Here is a 23,109-nt window from a genome sequence, read left to right as displayed (position 1 = left end):
GTGTGACACAGCCTTTTCATTGAGGATTTTTTTTCCTTCAAATCAGAGGCATGGGTACTCCCTGTCCCCAATTTTAGAGAAAACAGTTTGTAGGCAAGTTTTGCTCCTGCTACCATGGCTGTTGGAGCCCAGTGCTTTTTCAATGGCTTAAGTTTGAAAGGTGTTTTGGGGAAATTTTCTCAATCAACCCATATCCTAAGATATGCCACAAGATTCAAAATCTGGAAACTTTGTTTTAATTACCCTGTCCTTTGATCCTCTGGTCAAACAAGACATAAAACATTGCCGCCACCAACTAAGAATAGCCAAACATATCACTACTTTTCATCCCTACCAACTACAAATTCTCTTTAGTTCTTTTCTCTCTCCCCCAGAATGGAATATTGTAATGCCCCACACATCATCCTTTCTTGTGATGTCCGAGGAAACTTCCACTAATTCAACAGAAAAGAGCATGAGCCATTTACAAACCCCAAGTCCCATGAATCTATTACACTATTACTGATCAGCCTTCACTAACCACCAGATCTTCAGAGTATACAAATTAAGGCCCTTGGACACCCCTCCCCCGCCCCGTCTACCACTGGGACCAAAAATACATTTATGACAAAAAAACACAAATACACACATTCATATTGTACAGAATATATATTCAACTCTCCACTTTTTGCACTCAAGTACTGGAACACCGTCCAAGATTAAATAAAGGACATTGACTGCTGTATAACATTTAGAAAAAAACACAAGCAAGGATCCTCCTCTAACTAAGTAAGTAAAGGACTTATAAAGCGGGCAAGTGCTGAGGCGTCTTGGCGATGGAGAAAGCAAAAGGTGCAGAAGTCAGGAGGTGCTTGGTCGCTATTGGGGAGGGAAAAGTCCTAAACTGGGATCTGGATGATAAAAGCCTAATGTTGGGTGGGAGTTCATTCCAGAGCTTAGTTGCCAAAAATTATACATCTGCCTCCCCATCTGGTCTTGACTCTAGGGATGTGGACCAGAGCTTTATTGGAAGATCTTAACATCCGCGGGGGAATGCCATTGGAATAATTTATGGTAGTCGTTAGGCCCTCCCCAATATAGGGCTTTATGAACCAAGCATAGTGCTTTTTATACAAACGTTTGCTGTTTAACTGGAAGCCAGTGCAGATTCCTAATGGCGCTAGAGATGTTACTATATTTTGGAATGTTTAGCAGGGTATGTGCTGCTGCATTGTGTAGGGATTGAAGTTTAGACAGCTGGCGTTTGTCAACGCCTATGTACAAGGCGTTACAATAGTCTAGGCGGGAAAGAATAAGAGCCACCACCACCGTTTTCCTCAACTCCATAGGTAGAAAAGGCAGGATTTTACATAGCATTTTTAGAAGGAAGTAACAGGCTGTAGTCAACTGATTGATCTCCCCTGAGAAGTTTAGCAGAGCATCATATAAAAAAACAAAGGTTTCTCACTTTGGTAGTAAGGACAGGACAAGCTCCTGCAACTGCTGGCCACCACAATTTGGAGGGCCATTTCCAAATTCAATGACCTCGGTCTTGCCGTGTTTAGTTTTAAGTAGTTCTTATGGTTCCATTTCATAATGTGGCCAAGACTGCTGTGGAACCTGTCCGCCACCGAGTCTGCCATTGATGAGATGGAGATAATAATTTGAGTATTGTCAGCATACAATACTAGCGAAAAGCCATGGTCCCTGGTTAGTTTGGCCAATGGGGTCACATATATGTTACACAACTCTGGAGAGAGTGCTGACCCTTGTGGAACTCCCCCAGGAAGATAAACTTTACCTGAATCCAGGGTCTCCCAGCATTCCCTCTGTTCTCTAGCGGAGAGGAAGGAAGTGAGAAGGGTGAGCGCGGTGTCTCCAATCCCTACTGCCTCCAGCTGTCTGATAAGTACAGTGTGATTAACCGTATCGAACGCGGCTGATAGGTCAAGTAGGATCAGGATAGCCATGCCACCCCTATCAATTTGCCATTGTATTTCTTCAGTAGCTATGATTAATGCAGCGAAACCCATGTTGTGTTGAGTCATAAAATGTTGCTCGTATTTAGGTAGTCCGTGAGCTCTGAGTTAATGGCTTTTTCCATAAACTTGGCTGCTAGAGGCAGACAGGAGATGTGGCAGTAGTTTGTTACTTTGAGAGGATCAAAGGAGAGTTTCCTTAAAATGGGTCGGATACAGGCTTTCTTCAAGGAGGTCGGGAAGACACCAGAATTATTAACATTGTTCAGGAGCGGGGCAAGTAGGACACTGACTTTGTTTGAGACATCATGAATGATGCCCGGTGGGCACGGGTCAGTTGGAGCACCAGACTTGATTGTAAGTAGCAGGTCCTTTACAATGTTGATTGTCAAGGGGGAGAAATTGGTCAAGTTACAGGTGATAGATGTCACGTCTTCCGTGAGTGTGGCCTAGGGGTAGTTAGGGCCAGAGCTCTGGCTCTCTAATTCCTGATATATTATTTGAACCTTTACCTGAAAGAAAGTGGCCATTTTATCAATGAGCACTTGATCCGGGTAAAATACATTGCCCTGTTGGAGTTTGGATAGTGGATTGACGGTCTTAAAGAGTTCTCTAGTGGAATTTTTGCCCCCCTCTATTTGGCTAGAGCAGAAGTTCTTTTTAGAGCGTATGATAGCTGTTTTGTAGTCAGTTAGTGCTTGGTTAGAATTATTTTTGGTCGTCACATTGTATTCCATCCTCCATAGGCGTTCTAAGCATCTGCATCTGGACCACCCTTGAATTGTGGAGCATTAGTACCCGCTATAGAAACCGAGGACATAAAGGTACTCTGGGCTTTCCGGTTCTTGGCTCCCCGAATTGCGCCCATTTGCAGACCAGTCTCCTTGAGGAGGCCGTAGGCCGGAGATATCACAGGGAGGTTGCTAGCTAAGTGTGCGCACTTACAGTAGGGGCAGGGTAGGGCGTTATTGTTCCTTTCAGTGAGTAGAAATGCGACATTGCCCCACCTACCATTGTTTAAGTTCAGTAGCTGTTCCCTAGTGCAGGTTCAGTTAGAAAAATGGGCAGGAGTCCTGGCGCATTCCAGGCGCTGACGGGCGCAGACAGGCTTGCCTTTGGCGCGCCTTCGGCCAGCCGGCGGCACACCCACTGCGGTCAGGTACAGGGCTAAAACAACTCCCCAAACTGTCTTGAGAATAGCGTTCTAGGCAAGCGACGAAGTGCAAGGTGCAGGTACAATTGTAGCAACAGTAAAAGTGGTTTTTAAAACTTTGCTGATAAAAATGCTTAAAAGGAGCTTTCGCTGAGAGCTGGCGTTTAAACAGGCTAGCGCTGCGTTTAGGTAAATGACAAGCTTCCGGTTCAATGCTGAACTTTACTTCACAATAGCCAGTACTCATGCTTTCTGATAACTCCATTGCATAAGTCTTCTGTCAACTTGCCCAAACGTGGCACCTGCTCTGAATCTGCTGCAGTGGCAAGCAGACTGTTAGAACCCCTTCTAGACAATACAATATAGTACAGTCTACAGAGGACACACGCAGTAGTCACTCACCAGCAAGAGTGCTGAACTCACCTCCTTGATCTTTGGGTCCTTCAGGCACCTGAATGGGGCTTGATGTGTCCACTGACTCTCGGGCCCTGGGTAAATTTAAACTGGGAAGAACTTTGGTGGGAAATGTCTGTTCCACAGTGGAAGCCTGAAATGAAAGAATTAAAAGGTCAGAAATGTCATTATCAACTGCTAGGCGAGGCTTCCTTTTATGATTTGGAGAGGCTAAGTTTTCTTGCATCCTCTGGTACAGTAGGCTGTGCTGCTGGAGGCACTGCCCTTCATACCTCGACATGATACATGTTGTGCACCTAGCATGGAGTTTGCTATACTGCTTGAGAGATGGCTTTCATCCCCTAAACAGTCCACATTTTCTACATCCCACATGGTGTACGAGATACTGCATGACTATTTTTTACCCTGCAAACCCTTCCCCCTCTCAGCCATATTTTGTTAAGAGCTTGTGCCTCTTTAGGTACAGGCTGTTGTCTTACCACTAGCAGGAGTCGCTCCACGCACTCAGAGACCACGTTGTGAATGTGCGTCAGGTGAAAGCGCAGGTTGGGTCGCCCCATGAGCTGTTCCTGACAGAGGGGACAGCGGAACTTGGGCTGCACTGCATGCTGAGAGATGGTGTGGCTGCGCACTTGCTCTGCAGTTGGGCTGACAAAACTGCAGTAAGGGCAGCAGAAGACCTGTAAAAAAAAGACAGGCTGAGAGGCCACTCATATCATATTTTATTTATGTTTTTGGTCAATAAAAATCGTTACACATGCATTCATTCATTACATTTCATAAAAGTTGATCATAACTTATGTTTCTGATGACTCTTTCGAAACAAACGTGTACTTCCATTTTAAAAATAAGTATAAAAATGACATTAATACTGTTCTAGTATGGCGTCAATTTGAAAAACTAGATACTCTTTACATGGCTGTTGCTTTTAAAGTGCTATTATGCAGATGTGCATTTTAATTTAAGTGTCTTCTTTCTCATTATCACAGGTTTAAAATGGATTTCTCTAATGCTTTCATGTTTATTTTTACAAATTTTACTCCCCGGCATATAAACGGTATAGAGGAGCCAGCCAACCAATGGGTTACTGCTTCCCTGCACGTTCTTATTTCTAGTTTTCTAAAGATTCGTTTCAGCATTATCTTTCTTTCTGTCACGTAACTCGGGCAAACACAGAATATGGATTTGCATAAACGGCATTCTTTGTTCGATGTCTGATCCTTCCAGGATGGCATCAGGTCATTGATTCACCATGGCGCGTACACTGATCTCTAGTGTCTAACGATCTGAACACATACTTCTGTTACATAACACTAAATCCCACCACTGATGTCACATATCTGATGTTACATGATACTAACAAACCTTGATGTCACGACAGTAACAAATGCTTGTTGTTGCACGATAATAATGCATACCTCTCAAGTCACGTTATACTAATGAACATCTCGTCACATAACACACAACACACAACTGGTATGAGCCCCGATAACCGAGGCCACTCACTTCACATGCTGTAGAATACCCAAATTTACAAACAACTTATTCACTCCTCTTATGTTACACGCTATTAAGGCACACCCTTAATGGCACACAACACTAACACACTCCTCTGAAGTTGTTTGATTATGATGTTCTTTCACTGCACAGAAGTACACCATTAGGCCCAGGACTAAGGCACATAACTGGAATTACAAAACTGCATACCTGCGACTACACAATACTATCATGACTTATGTCACTAGATACTAACAAACTCCTCTTGCATGTTTTTCTTCTCACATGACATTAGGACAAACCCGGCACATGATCCTACAGCGTGCCTCAAATACCACAGAATACTAACACAACCTTTTAATTTCGCAACACTAACAGAAGCCTCAGAGTGGAGTTGCTAGACATATGCAATTTTAAGGCCAGGTGGTCCATACTGAAGCTGGTGTCTGCAGGCATGGTGGAGCGGTAGATGTTCCCTTTGAAAATGATGGCGAGTCCTCCTCCTCTCGGTGTGCCGGCTCTATCCTGTCTTACGAACTTGTACCACGGCAGGGGGTGGAGGTAGGGGACTATCATTGTGGTGATGTTATGGGCCGACAACCGGTTCAGTCAGGTTTTGTTCAGTACAGCAGGTCCAGTAAGAGGTCAAGCAAGAGGTCCCAGACTTTAGTGTCATAGGTAAGAAGGAGGCAAGACAGGAAAGGTTGGGAGCTATGTGGGGTACATGGTTGTGTGTATAGAGAGGAAGGGGTGTGTGGTGTGGGGAGAAGAGACAGGTGGCGAAGGAGAAGGCACCTTTGGTGCCAGCCTTGGAGGCCCGGCAGTAGCACTGGGTGACACGACCAGGGTTGAGGGCATGAAAGACTTCTGTGGTGTAGCATCTTGGGGTGCGGTGGGTTAGAGGAGGACCAGGAGTCCTGAAGCTTGGTGCGGTAAGGAGCAGACGGGCACTGATGGGCATGCCCTTAGTGCATCCACACTTTCGCCGCCTTTAAGTGGGAGGGGCAGGGTTCCAGGAGCGGAGGATGGACTTACAGCAGGTGGCCAAAAGAAAGCAGGATGGGGAAAAAAGGCAGGAAAGTTACTGGGGGAAAGAGCGCAGCAGAAACAAAGGCAACAAGCATTGGTAATGCATTGTTTCGCCTATTTAATGAATAAACAGCTGTTTCCATCAATCATCGTCTGGGAGAAGGCAAGAGCTCCCTGACAGATAACAGGGGGAAAGGAGAGGATGTGGCGCAGTGGCCAGAGCTGCTGAATCGAGCGCCGGGAATCCCGGGTTGACTCTCTGCAGTGCCACGCAACATTCTTTGATTCTATGCAAATCACTTAATCTCTCCTGGTGATAAACTGTTATATAAATATGATGCAATAGTAAAACGCAAAACCTTATGAAAATATAGTTCCACCAAAATGGATGTTAACAGTATTTCGGCAGCAAGAAACTGATAAGAGAAGAAAACAAGGAACAAGCATTGGTAAATGCAGAAAAATATGCTAAAACGAATAGAAATGGAGGAAAGGTGGAGGAAAGGTGTCACACACAAGAACCAATGGAGGTGCGATGTAAGTTCCTTTTACATTTATATGAAAAACAACAGATTTCTCACATACAACGCAAGCACTGTGCTGGCAAAACCTAAAAAGGAAGCAGAAAGCGGAGTGAAGAGTCAAAAAGAGGCACAAAAAATGCTGAGAAATACAAAGAAAAAGGAGATGAGAGAGAAAGGCTGAGGACGAGAGTAAGTGGCCACAGATCAAAGTCAAAATCAGTGTGGGATGGTCAGACAGAAAAGTACCTCACATGGAGATGGGCATGCACCCATGCCCTAAATGCCCCTGTTGTAATAGCAGGATCCCGAATGCCGATTTTTGTTGTCATGGGCAAACATGGCTCATGTGTGCGCGCCAGGACATGGGCAGTATTTTTGGAACGGGAGGGGTACCCAAAGCGTTGTCCTCATAGTGGTGAAAGGCTTCTGCCTTTACCAGGAGCTAAATAGCACAGGTGCAGTGGTGGACGCATACTGTGTAGTGCTCAATAGGAGTGAACAGATCCTTTTGACCTGTAACTGGAGTGAGGCCAACAAGCGCCACTGATGTGGCCTACACTGGGTTGATGTGTAGTGCTGTGCAATTTGTGTGCGGTGAACACTTTCTGAGTGTATCTGTGCCTGCTAGTGGTAAAATATAATGCTATGCTGGGCGTGTACATTATATGTCTGTGCTAGGTGCATGTTTGCCTGTGAATGGTACAATATATGGAAGACTCTTGATTCCATTTTAGGAGAGCCATGGCTGATTGCGGGAATGCCTCTACCTCCTCTTCTCATGTTCCTCCAGACAGATTGGTGCATACCTGTAAACTGGGTGGAATACACTGAAAGAAGGGAGAGCCAGGCTCTTCATTACACTTCTGAGGGAGCTCTTTGATTCAGAGAGAGGTCATTGGGAAGGGGTCTGGGCACTTCTTAGGAAGGAGATGGGTCGGACAGGAGAACCATAAAGAGCAGGGCTAAGCCCTGGGTTAACTTTTTGATACAGATCCCCGCGGTGTACATCTAGGTGTGAACCTTTGGTCACTCCCATGTCCTGTGTTGTAAGGCAATCAGATTGGAAGCTGCTCCTGCTTTGACAGACTGCTTTCTGGAAGAAGGGCAGTACAGAATAGAGGGTACTTTCAAAAGAAGTAGACCCCAACATAAACTTCGAAGACTCTGAATCACACAGTCGTTGTGTGGAGCTAAGTAGGTGACCCCGCATGCCAGGTAGGGCTGCCATGAAGGTTGATGCCATGTCAATTGGAGTAGCCCATGTGCAGAGCCAAGTTGGCAACCCCGTATGCCTGGTGGGGCTGCCGAGAAACTTGATGCTATGCTGATTGGGTCATATAACCTATGTACAGCAGATGAATAAACACCTGTATGCCAGGGGGTGCTACCGGGACATAGGAAAGAGTGTGGTCTGGCTGATACCATCAGAATAGGAAAGAGGCTGCAGTGACAACCAGAGCGAGCCCAAGCCACGATGGAGAACCAGCACCAGGAACGTCCTCCCCTCCCACGCCCCACCCCACCCCACAAACTATGGGGAAGATCTCAAGGACCTTACCTGCATCAGAGGAGCATCGAGAACCTTCCAGCCACTGCAGGGCTGTGTGGGAGGAACTCTGGGCTACTAGACTGCAGCCTTTCTGGGCAGCATGTGAAAGACTTACTGGAGCCACCCACTGCAGTTTCGCACTCCCAGTGGAGCTTAACCTGAATGACACCAACAGTGAATGGGTAATAACCACTACCAGTAGTGAGAAGGGAATGGAACTAAAGCAGACTCGCCTATGAATCACTAAAGCCATTAACTCGGGGGAGAGTGTGTATTGTTTGCGAATGTCATATTTTACTTTAAGTTTGTATATAAATACTTTTTTTCCATAAAACCAAGTTCTTTAAATGGATAATCACTTATTGCTGCTGCTGAACTTATTTTGAGTTGAGCCAATGCCCCCCCCCCCCCCCCATCCCTGAAACGCCTTGGACTGCTCAACCCATGCTACCACCACTGAGAGTCAAATGCTGATGGGTTACTTGTCATTGTTGTTCAAGAAACATAGGACGGATCCCAGGAAATTCAGAGTAAACTGACTCAACCTCCAAGTTTGGGCCCCTTAGCTTCTGCTAACCCTATGCCCCACAGAACGGGGTGACAGAAAGAGCAAAGAGTAAAGAGTAAAAAAGTGGTCAAAGAGCAAGGATAGAAGTGGAGTGAGAGCAGAGTGAAAAAAGGTGTCCGAGCAAAGACTAGCAGTGAGAGAGCCATGAACTCACACAGTTCTCCCGCCACTTACCCTGAAATCAGTCACATGAGCACACCGCTCACTCTGCACTCACAGTGATCGCTCTGCACCCACAATGAACTTGCGTTGTTCACCCTGTAGTCACACGAGCACACTACTCACCATGCACTCATGTGACACTTCACTCACCTTTCCACCCTCACTGCTCACTCTGCAAACTCTCTCAAACACGCCCATCGCTAACCATACATTCATTCTTCCTACTCTGCACTTACATCTGCACCCAAATTCATATTTGAATTTTGAATTTAAAAACTTTTCTATAGCGCACTTTTACCATGCGGTTTCATGGCGCTGTTGGATTGTGAGAAGCAGGCAGGAGCAGAGGGGGATTAAGCATTGTAGGCTCGAGAGAAAAGAAAAGTTTTGAGACCCTTATGCCATATGGTCACCTTACTCACCCTGCAGTCACTCCTCTCACCCTACTCTCACAGTCGCATCACTCACATGGGCACTCCTGTCACCCACACAGCGCAGAGGGTTAATATACCTGTTACAAAGAACGTATACCATGCAGACCACAGAACTGAGTGTAAGTAAACTACGAGAAGTGCTATAAAAAAAAACTCAACGTTTGTTAGAAAAAGGGGGCGCTAGAGGGCGCACTGCGGAATGGCTGGCTAGCGTGTCAGCTCCGCCGGACGGTCGCGCGCCTCGCGGCCTTTAACCCCTTGAAACCCCACCAAAAGCAGCGGCGATCATAAATATGGGCATCAGAATGTAAGGCCGACATCTCCCAGCACAGAAAAAGCGGCTTACTGAGCGAGGAAGGAAAGATCCAGCCCAAATCCCGGAGTCCTCGCTGACACATCGCAAAATGGCCGCTTCGGATGCTCGGCGGAACGGAGCTTCCCGTGACACCCAGCGCTGCGGGACACATGCTCACACCCGGCGCTACTTGGTAAGTGGTTATTAACCACCATCGAGGACTCTGCAGGGCTCGTGTGGGACCCCGGGACACAGCGCCACAGAAAATCGGCGTGCGTTCCACTGAGGGCAAGATGGCGGCACCCATGGAACGCACAAGGCTGGCGGCAGAGGCGGACGTTCCCACCGGACAGACCCCCTTCGTTGACTGTCTGAGGCGCACACATCTGTAGACCGGCAGCGGTGGGAGGATGGAGGACCAGGAAGCTAGGTCCAGGCGGAACAACGTTCGGATTTCGGGCCTGCCAGAATCCACAAACACAGGGAAAATGGAGACCTATGTAGAAACCCTGCTGAAAGAAATCTTTGGAGCCGACAAACTGTCTCCAGTGTTCCTAGTGGAACGCGCACATCGGTCACTGGCGCCTGTGCCGAAACCCGGAGCTGCCCCGCGCATGATCATTGCCCGCATGCTTAATTACAGGGACAGAGACACGGTCCTGAGACTGGCAAGAGAGCTGGGGAAAATTACTCACCAGGGGAACACGCTAGAGTTCTACCCAGACCACACCATGGCGGTGCAACAGGCTCGGAAAGAATTCGCTCCTGTCAAAAAGAAGCTGAGAGAACTTGGCATGGAGTACCCCATGCTATATCTGGCGAAACTCAAAGTCATCACCGGCGGGAAACCTGTCATACTACAAACGGTGCAGGCGGCACAGGACTATGTCAAGCAACAAGGAAAGCGGAGAAAACAGCCAGACCGGAATGAACCAACAAGTGACGTGGAATGAGTGAGGCAGAACACTATCAAGCCAGACGGATTTACGAACTTCACTAACAAGTTACGGCTATCTATGAACACTGTTGCCTGCGGACAATCACATGGACCATGATGGCAACGTGGGTGGCGGCAACTGGACTGGAAAGGCACTTACGAACTTAATGTGAGTGCTGTCCCTGTGTCTGAGATGCCGCGGAGGTGCTGTTTCAGTTGTAAGTATACGAAATGCTGTTGTAGGCGAGGAGGGACGGGGGGGCCGGCTACTGGAAAGAGGGGCAGCGGGCAGGTGGCTGCGACCCCGACCGGCCTTGTTGTTCAACTGCTTACTGAGCGAGAGACGCTACATACATTACATAGCGCCGCCCCACATATGCGCTGGGACTAGAGACGAAGGGGAGTCCGGTGTACTGGAGAAATGGCATTTCAGCGATACTAACTATGTTGAGTGGGTGAACGGGGTTGGAGGAAGTCACACGCAAGTTATTCAATAAAACACACGCTCGCGACCGTCCACATACACTATGTGGATGGAGATGTGTGAACCTGGTGACACCCCCAGGAGGGTGTACCCCGAACTATGTTGGACGCAGAAGTTACTGTTAAAGTTAAAGTTAATTCAGGGATGGCTTTGGCAAAGTTTGGGCGCTAAAGTGGGTGGGGGGAGAGCGGGAGAATCAAAATCTAACCGACTGCAACCTCTGTGTCTGAGAAGCATGGCGAACTCCTTAGAAATGTACTGTCATGTGAATAATGTTTGTAATCAGCAAATGATGTTGTCACTTTTAAATGATGTACGGTATAGCACCATGCACACGCGATATAACAAGCAGACTAGACGTCTGAAGTGGATAGTTCATCACCAAATACGTACGCATGTCACGTAGTAACACGCTGAAGTTTCTCACTTGGAATGTGAGGGGTCTAGGCAACCCGAAGAAGATCAGGCGACTATTTGCTTATTTTGATAGATTGCAAATTAACATTGTTTTCTTGCAGGAAACACACTTAGAACGAGATGGCACCTCCACACTGGGGGCAAGATGGGCTGAAACGGTAGTTCACTCTAGCTACTCCACATATTCAAGAGGAGTGAGCATATTAATCAGGAAGGGTACAGGCTTTGAAATTACCGACATACAAAGAGACACAGCTGGGCGGAGCGTGATACTAGCTGGCAGGCTTAGACGGCAACAGATTCTATTGGTGAACACATATGGCCCTAATGTGGATGACCCGGGGTTTTTTAGCAAGGTATGGCACAACATCACAAACATGCAAACACCTCATGTACTATGGGGAGGGGATTTCAATGTCACGATGCAGGACGCTCTAGACAGAGCAGCGCACACTTTGGAACAACATGGTAATGCTAGGACAATGGTGAGAGACGCCGTGGAGGACCTGCATTTGGTAGATTTATGGAGGGTTCGTAACCCAGGGGTGGCAACAGCGACACACAAACGCGGCAAACAATAGTTGGTCCAGGATAGATTACTGGCTGGGCACCCAAGATGTACTCTCATGGGTGTTAGATGTTGCGCACTTGCCACGTACACTATCGGACCACAGTCCGGTACTTTTAGAAGTAGATATCCCGCACTACGACCCACCACCCTTCACCTGGCGTTTTAACGCAGCTGCATTGAGAGACTCAGTGTACGCCACCACAATACATAAGGCAATAAGGGAATACTTCGATCTTAACGGCCCAACCACAGAAGACCCAGGTTTGCTATGGGAGGCCTTCAAGGCTACAATCCGGGGAGTCTGCCTCAGTACAGCCTCTGGCATCCTCAAGGATATAAGACATCAACTACACACACGGGAACAAGCCATTCACGCACTAGAACAGTCATACACACAAACGGGAGACACCAAAATCTTGGGGGATATCCAGTCACTATTGACGGAACATGCTAAATTTGCGACGGACGAGCTACAATATGTGACTAAACGAGCTACTGCGAGGAGGTATGGAGAGGGAGGTAGACCGGGCAGGGAGCTGGCCGCAAAGATATGCGCAGGCAAAACACCACAAAATATCACATCCATAACTACTAGCACCGGGGAGGTGGTCACGGACACCAAGGGTATACTGCGAGAATTTATGAAAACATATGGCACGCTATACGAGGCACACCCCTCGCCATCACAGCCTGAATTATTGAAATACATGGAGGATATTGAGATGGCGTGGTTAGCCGATGGACATAGGAAATACCAAGAACGCCCCATAACTATAGAGGAAGTCACGGACACCATTAGGCGCCTACCCAACAACAAAGCACCGGGCCGGATGGCTTTGTAGCGGAATTTTATAAGGCATACGCTGACCTACTTGCACCACACTTAGTACAGATGTACGGGACGGCGCATGAGGCCCAGACACTGCCGGCATCGCTAAGGGAAGCCTTGCTCATCACATTGCTGAAGACGCAGATAAATGCGATTCATACCGTCCTTTGTCGTTGTTAAATGTAGACACCAAAATCATAGCTAGTCTGCTGGCAGACAGGCTAAAGCCACTCATGCCAATGTTAATCCGACCTGATCAGTCAGGATTCATCCCAGACAGGGCCACCACACACAACACCCGCACACTGTTCGCGTTGGCACACTATCTAGCTCCGGAAACGAAGGCTGTGGCAGTACTCCTAGACGCTGCTAAAGCGTTCGACACTATTGGCTGGCCCTTTATCCGTGCAGTGCTGGTGCGCATGGGATTCCCATGGATATTTCAGGGATGGATAGCGATGCTCTACACAAACTTGACGGCACGCATCAGAGTAAACAGATACATATCAGAACCCATACAAATCTGCAGAGGTACTAGGCAGGGGTGCCCACTATCACCGATGCTTTTCGCTCTAGTGCTGGAGCCTCTAGCCTGCAAAATCCGGCAGCATTATCACCACTCAGCGATTCAAATGCCCTCCCGACCCATACACATCTCACTGTACGCGGATGACATGGTGCTGTATGTTAAACACCCGGAACAACACCTAAATCCCCTCCTGAGGGAATATATAAAATTTGGGCACCAAGCCGGCTTACAGATAAACTGGGATAAATCCCTGGTGCTAGCACTAACTGACAGCACACAGCCGACTAAACTAGACTATCCGTTGGAGTGGCAGGAGGAACCCACAAAATATCTGGGAATATGGTTTCACAGGGACCCTGAAGTGGTCATTAGGACAAACTATGGGCGGACGATCGCAACCCTGGAAGATAAAATAAAGAAATGGAACAGACTTCCACTTTCGTTGGCGGACAGGGCAGCGATAGTAAAAATGGTGCTTTTACCGAAATTTCTTTATTTATTTAACAACATCCCAATAAAACCTCCCGCAATATCAGGACGCTAGTACTTAATTTACTGTGGGCGGGCAAGCAGGCGAGGATGGACCTGCACACCATGACATTGCCATATGCCAGGGGGGGGTTCAAAGTACCAGACTTTTACCTGTATTACTTATGCGCTCAGGCGCAATACGCACACTTTTGGTATCATGAAGTGCCCTTCCTGACACATGTGGCGGTGGAGGCGGGCGACACTGACCCGATCCCTTTGGCCAATATACTCACGCACAAACGCACCAGGCTACATGACCGTGATATTAACACAGTCAACGCGACCACTGAGGCATGGAGACTAATAGGCAAGGAGGCAAATTGCCTGCCACTGTACGCACCCACACTCCCACTGGCACATCACCCAGCCCTCTCGGTGACGCAGGAAAAGGTTGGCATGGATCTGTTCCGGCGGGCCGGAATAGACACATTGGGGGACCTATACAAAGATGGAGAATTTCAGACACTAGATAAACAACATTACATCACAAACCCCTCTCCACTGTTTAATTTCAACTTCTACAGGCTACAGAGAGCAATACGAGAACACTACCCGACATATCCAGAAGAGCCGCCTACCCTTGTACCCCTACAACTACTCTTGACTACACCCAAAGCATCTCACATGGTGTCCAAGCTTTATGCAAGTACACAGGGGGCGGTGGGAAACAACACACACAAGGCCAGGGACAGGTGGAGCGCTGGACTAGCAGAACCCCTGACAGAAGTAGAATGGGACTCCGCATGCATGCTTACGGGTATGCTGACACCTAACGGGAATTTGAAAATAATACATTACAAGTATTTACATCAGGTCTACCACACCTCTCAGAGACTGCACAAGCATGGCTTACGGGAAGATTCAAACTGCTGCAGGTGTAAACAAGCAGATGCCGACTTTATGCATCTAGCGTGGCACTGTAGAAAGGTGGCGGGATATTGGGAACGAGTCATACAGGTTTTGAACGAAATGTTAGGGGTTATCATGCCGTGTGAAGCAAAGATCTGTCTATTGGGTATAACTCCGCACTTGAGAGCCTTGGAGCGTAAATTCTGTGCTGTTGCACTCCTGTTAGCTAAGAGAAGGGTGTCAATCCACTGGAATAGTAAAAGAACGCCAGAGGTAAAACGCTGGATTGAAGACATGGTATATTGCCGAGACACGCTCAACACATACGAGGAGGAACTGCCAATCGGCTCTAGGCCCAAAGACTACTGGGGGTACTTACGTGACTATTTACTTGAGCATGGCACGTCAGATTCAGAAGCTGAAGTTGTGTGAATGAACATATAATGGTGACAACACAGGACGAACAATTGTACAGTGCTGGCACTTAGGAGGGAGGATGCTGTGATGCAGAGGGGAGGATGCAGGGGGAGAACTACAAGTTGGGGAATGTACAGTTAAGTTAAGTTTCAGTTAAAAGGATCAAAAAAAACTGTGAAAACGTAAGATTATTGATGTATCAGGCAGCGAGCATAGCACTGACGCGCGACTGGATTCTATCTGATAATACGCCGCCGGTCCGCTGGATGTCGGCTGATGGGCTGTGTACATCTGGAACTGTTGCTGATAACCATGGTTGCTGGACGCCGGCCCATTGCGGTTGTAGGCGAACGCACTATAGGTGATTATCGATTTGTCTTGTATGTGATAAAAAAGTGCAATAAAATTCTTACACCCAAAAAAAAAAAACGTTTGTTAGAAAAGGGGCTATGGAGAGAGGAGGTGCGGGGGCGTGGCTTGGAGGCCGATGGGACAGGATGCGTGAGCGCTGGGCTCCGCACGATCCCCGAATTTATCCGGGTGTCTCTGCCCGTTTGGCGATACTGAGTATGTCGGGAGCAGTGTAGACCGGAGCTGGCGTGCTCCCGAGGCTATTCACGGAGTCGATCGAGTACTTTGGGCGACTTTGTTGGACCGGGCCTGAGATGGGCGAGAGATCCAAGTTGGCGGCAGCCCCGCGGCTCTCAATTCTGAGCCCAGGCGGAGAGGAAGGCAGGCACGGCAGTCTGAGGGCATACGCGGCGGTGAGTCAGGGGGACCGGAGCAGCGGGGATCTTCTCGGCCATTAACTGAAGCCTTGTGCTGCGCGAGCCTGGGGGCGATGTGGGCCTGAACCTGGGACCTGTGAGATTGCAGGGCACCGAGTGAAAGGAGCGCAGCAGGATACGGAGGAGGCCGGTGGGGGAGTGATCTGCTTCCATGTTAAGCAGATTGGTGTGGCCTGGAGGATAGGTGTACAAAGAGCGGTAGCGGAGGAGAGGGAACACGGAGGTGTCCACAGCCCAGAATAATACTAGGAGTTGCATATTTGGAAATACTGACTTCCAGGGATGCACCGAGGGCTGGGCAGCATTAACTACTAAGGATGGGTGTGCCTGGGGTGAAGTACTACCGGCTTTGCTGATCCACACTTGGGTATAATATCAGTGATAAGGACGTGGTGGAAAGCCCGTGATCACCGGAGCAAGGGCGGGTGACCTAGACCATGGTGAAACCAAAGGGGAAGAAAGAAGGAGCGCACCAGATGTCAGACACAGAAACGTCCGCACAGAATGCACAGGGGGCCCCGGAGGCCCCTCAAGACCCAGCGATGCAGCAACAATTTGACTGCATCTTGGCGGCCATTGCGGACTCTCACACCGTCCTACAACAGGACATTGCGCAGGTGGCGATAGGCCCGGGCCTCTTGCGTGCGGATCCTTCCAAGCTTGCAGACAGGGTAAAACAAGTGGAGGGCACAATCCAGGACGTAGCACCAGCCCACACCGCGTTGGACAGTAAAGTGTTGGATGCAGTGGACCGTATCCAGGCGCTGGAGAGGCGAGCGGAAGATGCGGAAAGTCGGAATCGATGTAATAACATCCGCGTGGTCGGCCTGCCTGAAAAAGAAGAGGGGTCGGATATGGTGCAGTACCTTGAGAACTGGCTAAAGACGGTGGCGACACATGAGGGGCTATCCACTTTCTACACATTGGAACGTGCATATAGGGTGCCGGCGAAGCCGCCACTCCCAGGTCGCCCGCCCAGCCCGGTGGTGGCATGTCTGCTCCACTATAGAGATAGAGACTTCTTGTTCCAGAAGGCGCGCACCGAGGGCCCGTATCAAGTCGGAAACGGCATGGTTACTTTATTCCTGGATTATACGTTAAATATACAGCGCCTCCGCGCATCCTATTTATAGATCAAAAAGGAGCTCAGAGAGGAGGGACTCCAGTACTCCCTGTTGTTCCCCGCCAAATTGAGAATCATAGTAGATGGCAAGACCCAGTTCAATGACACCCCAGATGAGATATGGGCGTGGTTGGAAACATACAGAGCTGGGAAAGACCGAGTGGGACTGCAGGTCTCAGATCCTCTGAGAGAACATCAGCTCCGCAAATCACAATGACTACGCCGCCGACAGCGGGGACTGCGAAAACCATCGATGTCACAGACTGAAGAAGAGCAACGAGGGGTGCTGGAGGCGATATCGGCTTTATCGGGAAACCGACTGCCTCAATCATTGAAGCAAGAACATATGTGGATAAACAAATAACAGTGCAATAAAATTCACTACGCACGCCCTCTTTCACAGGTTGTCTTCTGGTCCTGATGAGAACCGGACAAAAGGGTCCGGTTTGAAACGAGTCGACCTTGTTGTGTTTTGACCTGCGTTACAAGCTAGTTGCATTTTCTAATACTTCCTTCAGAAAAATATAATTCAATTGTTATAGGCAGGTTGATATTGCCAATCATTTTCAAGTCTGCCATATATCTTTTTCCCAGTTACAAAGTAACTATTGTTCTAAACTACTACGCAGGTCACATTACATTATCTATTTCTATTCTTTGCACCACTGATCTTTAAGTGTTTTCTGTGTATGTATGTGTGTGTAAGCTAGTGTGAAGAGTATTAGGTTGTTGAGTGAGGTAGCGAATGTGAAAGAGGGTGTGCGTAGTGAATTTTATTGCACTGTTATTTTATCCACGTCTGTTCTTGTTACATTTAATATTGCTGTCGCACATATGTAATAAATGTCTTGTATTTTCTTTTTCTTGAAAATGTATAAATAAAAATTAAATTTGACGGATTCAATCCATCACAGGACTAAAAATTCATGTTTCTAGTCTTTGGGTTTAGTTATTTAGCTCATTGGGTCCCAGTTCTGGCACTTGTTTTGGTTTGTTAATTATATAGACTCTGTCTCACTGAGGTGAGTCAAAGCCCTTGGTTGTTAGGTGATCAATCATTGAAGTGCACGGACTCAGAAAGGGACAAAGCGCAGTCAGACACTGAGTTATCGGAAACGGACAGTCTACATGGGCCAAAGGTCACACGGCAACAGCGGATGGACTATTAGATGAGTAATGTATGTGAAAATAACACTCCCAGGCATACACTTAAAGCAATTACACAATAGAGTAAACAAACAAACTAGTTCAGTATTAGAGAAAATACATTTTTTAATTTGATTTAAAACGAGAGATATAAAAAATCAGTGCATTGATCAAAATTGATAAAATAAGAATATAATAATACAGGTGTATTCACAAACAAGTTAAAAAGAGAGGTCAGATGGCATCCGGTCGACGCGTTTCGACATAGATTATGCCTTCATCAGGACTTTTACCATCAAATTTCAAAGTAGTACTCTTGTACCGGGACAGTACTGAAGCTGGATTTGGGTTGTGTCATCAAATATCAAACTCGATTCATTGTTTCTAATTTTCTCGCGTATCCAATGATGTATTCATAACATGGGTTGATTTATGTTAAAAGCGATGACAATTACCCTCAAGGATCTGTGTTTCGCTTTTCATCTGGGGTCTATTTGTATACGTGGCTCCACAACGTTACACTAATGAATTGGATAGGGTCCCAAAGTATAAGGGTAATCTTTCCTCTTGTTGGCGTTTAAAAATGAAAGTAATTCAGGCGTTGGCGTTGTGATTAAGTTATACTTTACCGCCGGTCACAAGCAGCTCCGCTAAAACGTTTTATACAAGTTTTGCAGTTTTTCCCTCGTAGTCAGGCTTTCAAGTATACGGCGGCGGCGTCGTGATGAGGATTCATTATTTTAAAGCGGCGCGCGCGTTACTCCGGAATAGCTACGAGGGAACAGCTGCTACACGATACTCTGCCGGCGGGTCAGGTTTCACAAAGAGCACTTTAAAATAATGAATCCTCATCACGCCGCCGCCGCCGTATACTTGAAAGTCTGACTACGAGGGAAAAACGGCAAAACTTGTATAAAACGTTTTAGCGGAGCTGCTTGTGACCGGCGGTAAAGTATAACTTAATCACAACGCCAACGCCTGAATTACTTTCATTTTTAAACGCCAACAAGAGGAAAGATTACCCTTATACTTTGGGACCCTATCCAATTCATTAGTGTAACGTTGTGGAGCCACGTATACAAATAGACCCCAGATGAAAAGCGAAACACAGATCCTTGAGGGTAATTGTCACCGCTTTTAACATAAATCAACCCATGTTATGAATACATCATTGGATACGCGAGAAAATTAGAAACAATGAATCGAGTTTGATATTTGATGACACAACCCAAATCCAGCTTCAGTACTGTCCCGGTACAAGAGTACTACTTTGAAATTTGATGGTAAAAGTCCTGATGAAGGCATAATCTATATGTCGAAACGCGTTGACCGGATGCCATCTAACCTCTCTTTTTAACTTGTTTGTGAATACACCTGTATTATTATATTCTTATTTTATCAATTTTGATCAATGCACTGATTTTTTTATATCTCTCGTTTTAAATCAAATTAAAAAATGTATTTTCTCTAATACTGAACTAGTTTGTTTGTTTACTCTATTGTGTAATTGCTTTAAGTGTATGCCTGGGAGTGTTATTTTCACATACATTGTTTACCCTGTCCCAGGATATCAATCTGCATCAGGGGGTCCTTGTTGCTAACCTATTAGATGAGTAATGGCATGACCATTGAAAGGTTGCAGTTAGAGTGTTGAGAACCTCAGGCGGGCACAAGGATAATGTAGTGGCTGTGAGGTGCGTGTGTTTGGTTGCCCGGGGGAGGGGGCTTTTGGGGATGGTTCTGAGGTGCCGGGTCTGGACAATCATGGGGCTCCATTGTTTCAGGTGAAGTGAGCAGGAGGATGAAGGGATTTGTATTTTAATAGAGGATCTAAGCGGGATGGGTCATAGAGCTTGCGCGGTTGCCTGTTGGCACCGAGCACCCCCAACAGACAATAAGGCATGCCCGTAGTGACTACTGGTGGGCTTAGATCTGTGTTGATTGTTGATATGGTTTGGATGGGGATTGGCAGTTTTGTTCTAGGACCTGTTCATGGGGGGTGGGGGGAATGGGGATGTTGGGGTTCTGGTTATCAAATAGGGGCCACTGAGATGTGTGGGCATGTGTGAAGCGATAGGTGGAATTTGTTCAGCTGCAATGGGGACGTTACCTGAATTGCATTGTATCACTTGGAATGTGAGGGGCCTGCACACAATGACGAGGCGCCACAAGGTCCATGCATATTTAGTTCGGAGGGGAGTGCATATAGCAATGTTACAGGAACCCCATCTTACTAAGGCAGAAGGTCAGGCATTGCAGCGCAGGTGGAGAGGCCAGGTTTTTAGTACATCATATCCGGCATTTGCACGGGGCGTTAATCTGGGTGAGAGCAAGGGTCCCTTTTCAGGCCACAAAGCAGACAATAGATCTGAAGGGCAGATTTGTGGCGGTGGAGGGGCGATTGCATGGTAGGGACATAACGTTGTGCAGTATATATGCACCAAATATAGACCAAGTGCGCTTCCTGGACCACATATCAGGCACATTAGCGCATTATTTGGCAGGCCCGGTGGTGCTAGGGGGGGGATTTTAACTTCGTAGTTGATATATCACTGGACAGAACACACCCTCCATTAGCAGACTTCCCCATCCGTAGATTGGCCAAATGTAGGTTGGACTGGCAGAATAGATGGAACCTAGTAGATGTATGGCGCAACCACCACGCGCGCGACCGGGACTACTCATTATTTTCAGCGATGCATGAACTCCACGTTAGGCTGGATGCAGTCTTATGTTCTGCACCGATAGTGCCCACCATGGTACGCTCAGAATATCTGGCTAGGACTCCATCAGACCACAACCTGTTATTATGTGAACTGGGTGGAGGTAAAATCTGATATTCCCACTTGGAGACTGCGACCCGAGACATTGGAAGATCCGGTTTTCCGGCAGGAAATTGGGGAGGGTATAGAGCACTATTTCACTGAAAATGAAGGAACGGCTTCTACTAGAGCGGTGGAGTGGGACGCTTTTAAAGTAGTAATAAGGGGGCTCTGTATTAGCAAACATGTGGGGGTACGGAAGGTGTTGCTAAAAGATGGTGACAAGGCGGAACGTACGTTGAGAGCAGCAGAACAGGCTAGGCCGGAGCATCCGGAAAGGCAAGCGGAGGTGGTGAAGGCGAAGGAAGCAGTTGCAAGGGAAACAGAAAGGTTAAGAAGCTTTGATTATAAGACTTAGATCACGAAAGCTCCTGCTGAGGGTGATAAAGCGGGAACATTGTTGGCATGGTTGACTAACCCTAATTCGAGATGCTCTCCTGATGTGGCGTTGGACGCACAGGATGGTAGCGTTATATACACCCAACGTGAGATTCTGACACGGTTCCTGGACTATTATGAGGCATTATATGAAAGTTCACTGGTAGCGGGGGAGACAGAAATCAAAGCCTACCTGGAAAGTGTACCACTTCCACAGCTGGAAGAGGAACAATTGGAATCTTTAGGCCAGGACATTACACTTGAGGAAATCCGGAGCGCGATTAAGCACATGGCTCGCAATAAGACGCCAGGTATAGACGGACTACCCATAGAATTTTACTCGCGCTATGCGGATACGCTGGCTCCGCGGTTGTTGGTAGTTTATAAAGAGGCACGGAAACTGGGTCACCTTCCTATGTCCATGAGGGAGGCGCTCATTATACCGTTATTGAAGCCAGGGCGAGAGGGCACAGACATAACCGCTTACAGGCCGTTATCTATGTTGACCAAGAATTATAAAATCCTGAGTCGAGTGTTGCCGTCCCGCCTCCTGCAGCATATGACTGGCTTAATACATGGCGATCAGGCTGGGTTTATCCCAACTAGGAACACGGCTACGAATGTACGACGGTTGCTGAGGATTATGGGGGAAGACCAACGGGGCTTGTCTGTGCCCACGATCCTCTCAGTGGACATAGAAAAGGCCTTTGATAGTATGGAATGGCCATACTTATACCCAGCGTTGGGGCGGTTTGGATTGAGTGATGCGTTTGTAGGCTGGACTAGGGTGTTGAATACATCTGCAGTGGCAAGAGTGCGAGTGGGGGCGTTGATTTCGCCCCAATACCGAGTGGCACGGGGTACGAGACAGGGCTGCTCGCTGTCACCGCTCTTATTTGCGGTGGCAATAGAGCCTTTGGCGGCTAAAGCCAGGTTGGGGCAGAGTTATGAGGGCTTACGGTTTCGAGGGGACCCACAGTACATTTCGCTGTACGCGGATGACCTATTGATGTTTTTGGCAGATACAGGGGGAGCGTTGAAGGGAGCTGCAGATTTGCTATTGAAGTCTGGCGACATTTCAGGGCTGGGAGTGAATTGGAATAAGATGTGCCTGTTTCCGGTGAAGTCTGGCGGATTAATACCTGTGCTCTCTTTGGATGTACGCTGGGAACCGACATGTTTGACGTACTTAGGGGTTCGCATTTACCATGAGGCCGTTGATATGTTGGAGGGGAACATAGGGAGATGCGCGAGAGCTTTGAAGGGTATCATGGCATTTTGGTCGACGCTTCCACTGTCTGTGATGGGTCGGATAGCATTTTTGAAAATGGTGGCTCTGCCTAGGTTGTTATATTTCTTTAGGACGTTACCCATTTGGGTGCCGGGCTCGGTGTTCAAGTTACTAAAATCCATGATAGTGGGGTTCCTTTGGGGGTCTGGTAGGCGGAGGGTGGCCCAGACAACATTAGTGAGGCCGAAATCCGAAGGTGGGCTGGCGGTTCCGGATTTTGAGATCTATTATTTAGCAGCACAACTCCAGGTTTTGACACGAGCAGTCGCAGTGGAGTTTAGAGGCCCGGACCACTTGCGAGGTACGGGAATTCCAAGACACATACTGTCCTTTATAGTCCTGCTGTAAAAGCTTAACCTTAGAGATCTCTCGTTAGAAGAGAAAACGCTAAGATTGTGCTAAAACCGTAGCCAG

General features: G+C 47.6%; 1 protein-coding gene across 1 annotated transcript in view; it reads right to left on the bottom strand.

The window, feature by feature from the left end:
- ZFHX2 (zinc finger homeobox 2) overlaps window positions 1-23,109 on the bottom strand; it is a 545,334-nt gene that overhangs the window by 154,494 nt on the left and 367,731 nt on the right. Inside the window, exons 7-8 of the mRNA XM_086923724.1 lie at window positions 4,005-4,205; window positions 3,535-3,658 (exon numbers count right to left, since the gene is read on the bottom strand). Coding sequence (XP_086779850.1) covers window positions 3,535-3,658; window positions 4,005-4,205 — 325 coding nt within the window. The remainder of the gene's footprint in view (window positions 1-3,534; window positions 3,659-4,004; window positions 4,206-23,109) is intronic.

The sequence above is a fragment of the Lissotriton vulgaris genome, chromosome 5 (genome assembly GCF_964263255.1).
Source record: "Lissotriton vulgaris chromosome 5, aLisVul1.2, whole genome shotgun sequence".
NCBI classification, from domain to species: Eukaryota; Metazoa; Chordata; class Amphibia; order Caudata; family Salamandridae; genus Lissotriton; species Lissotriton vulgaris.
Note: the sequence above shows the minus strand (reverse complement) of the source record. Positions and strands in the feature narration are given on the sequence as shown.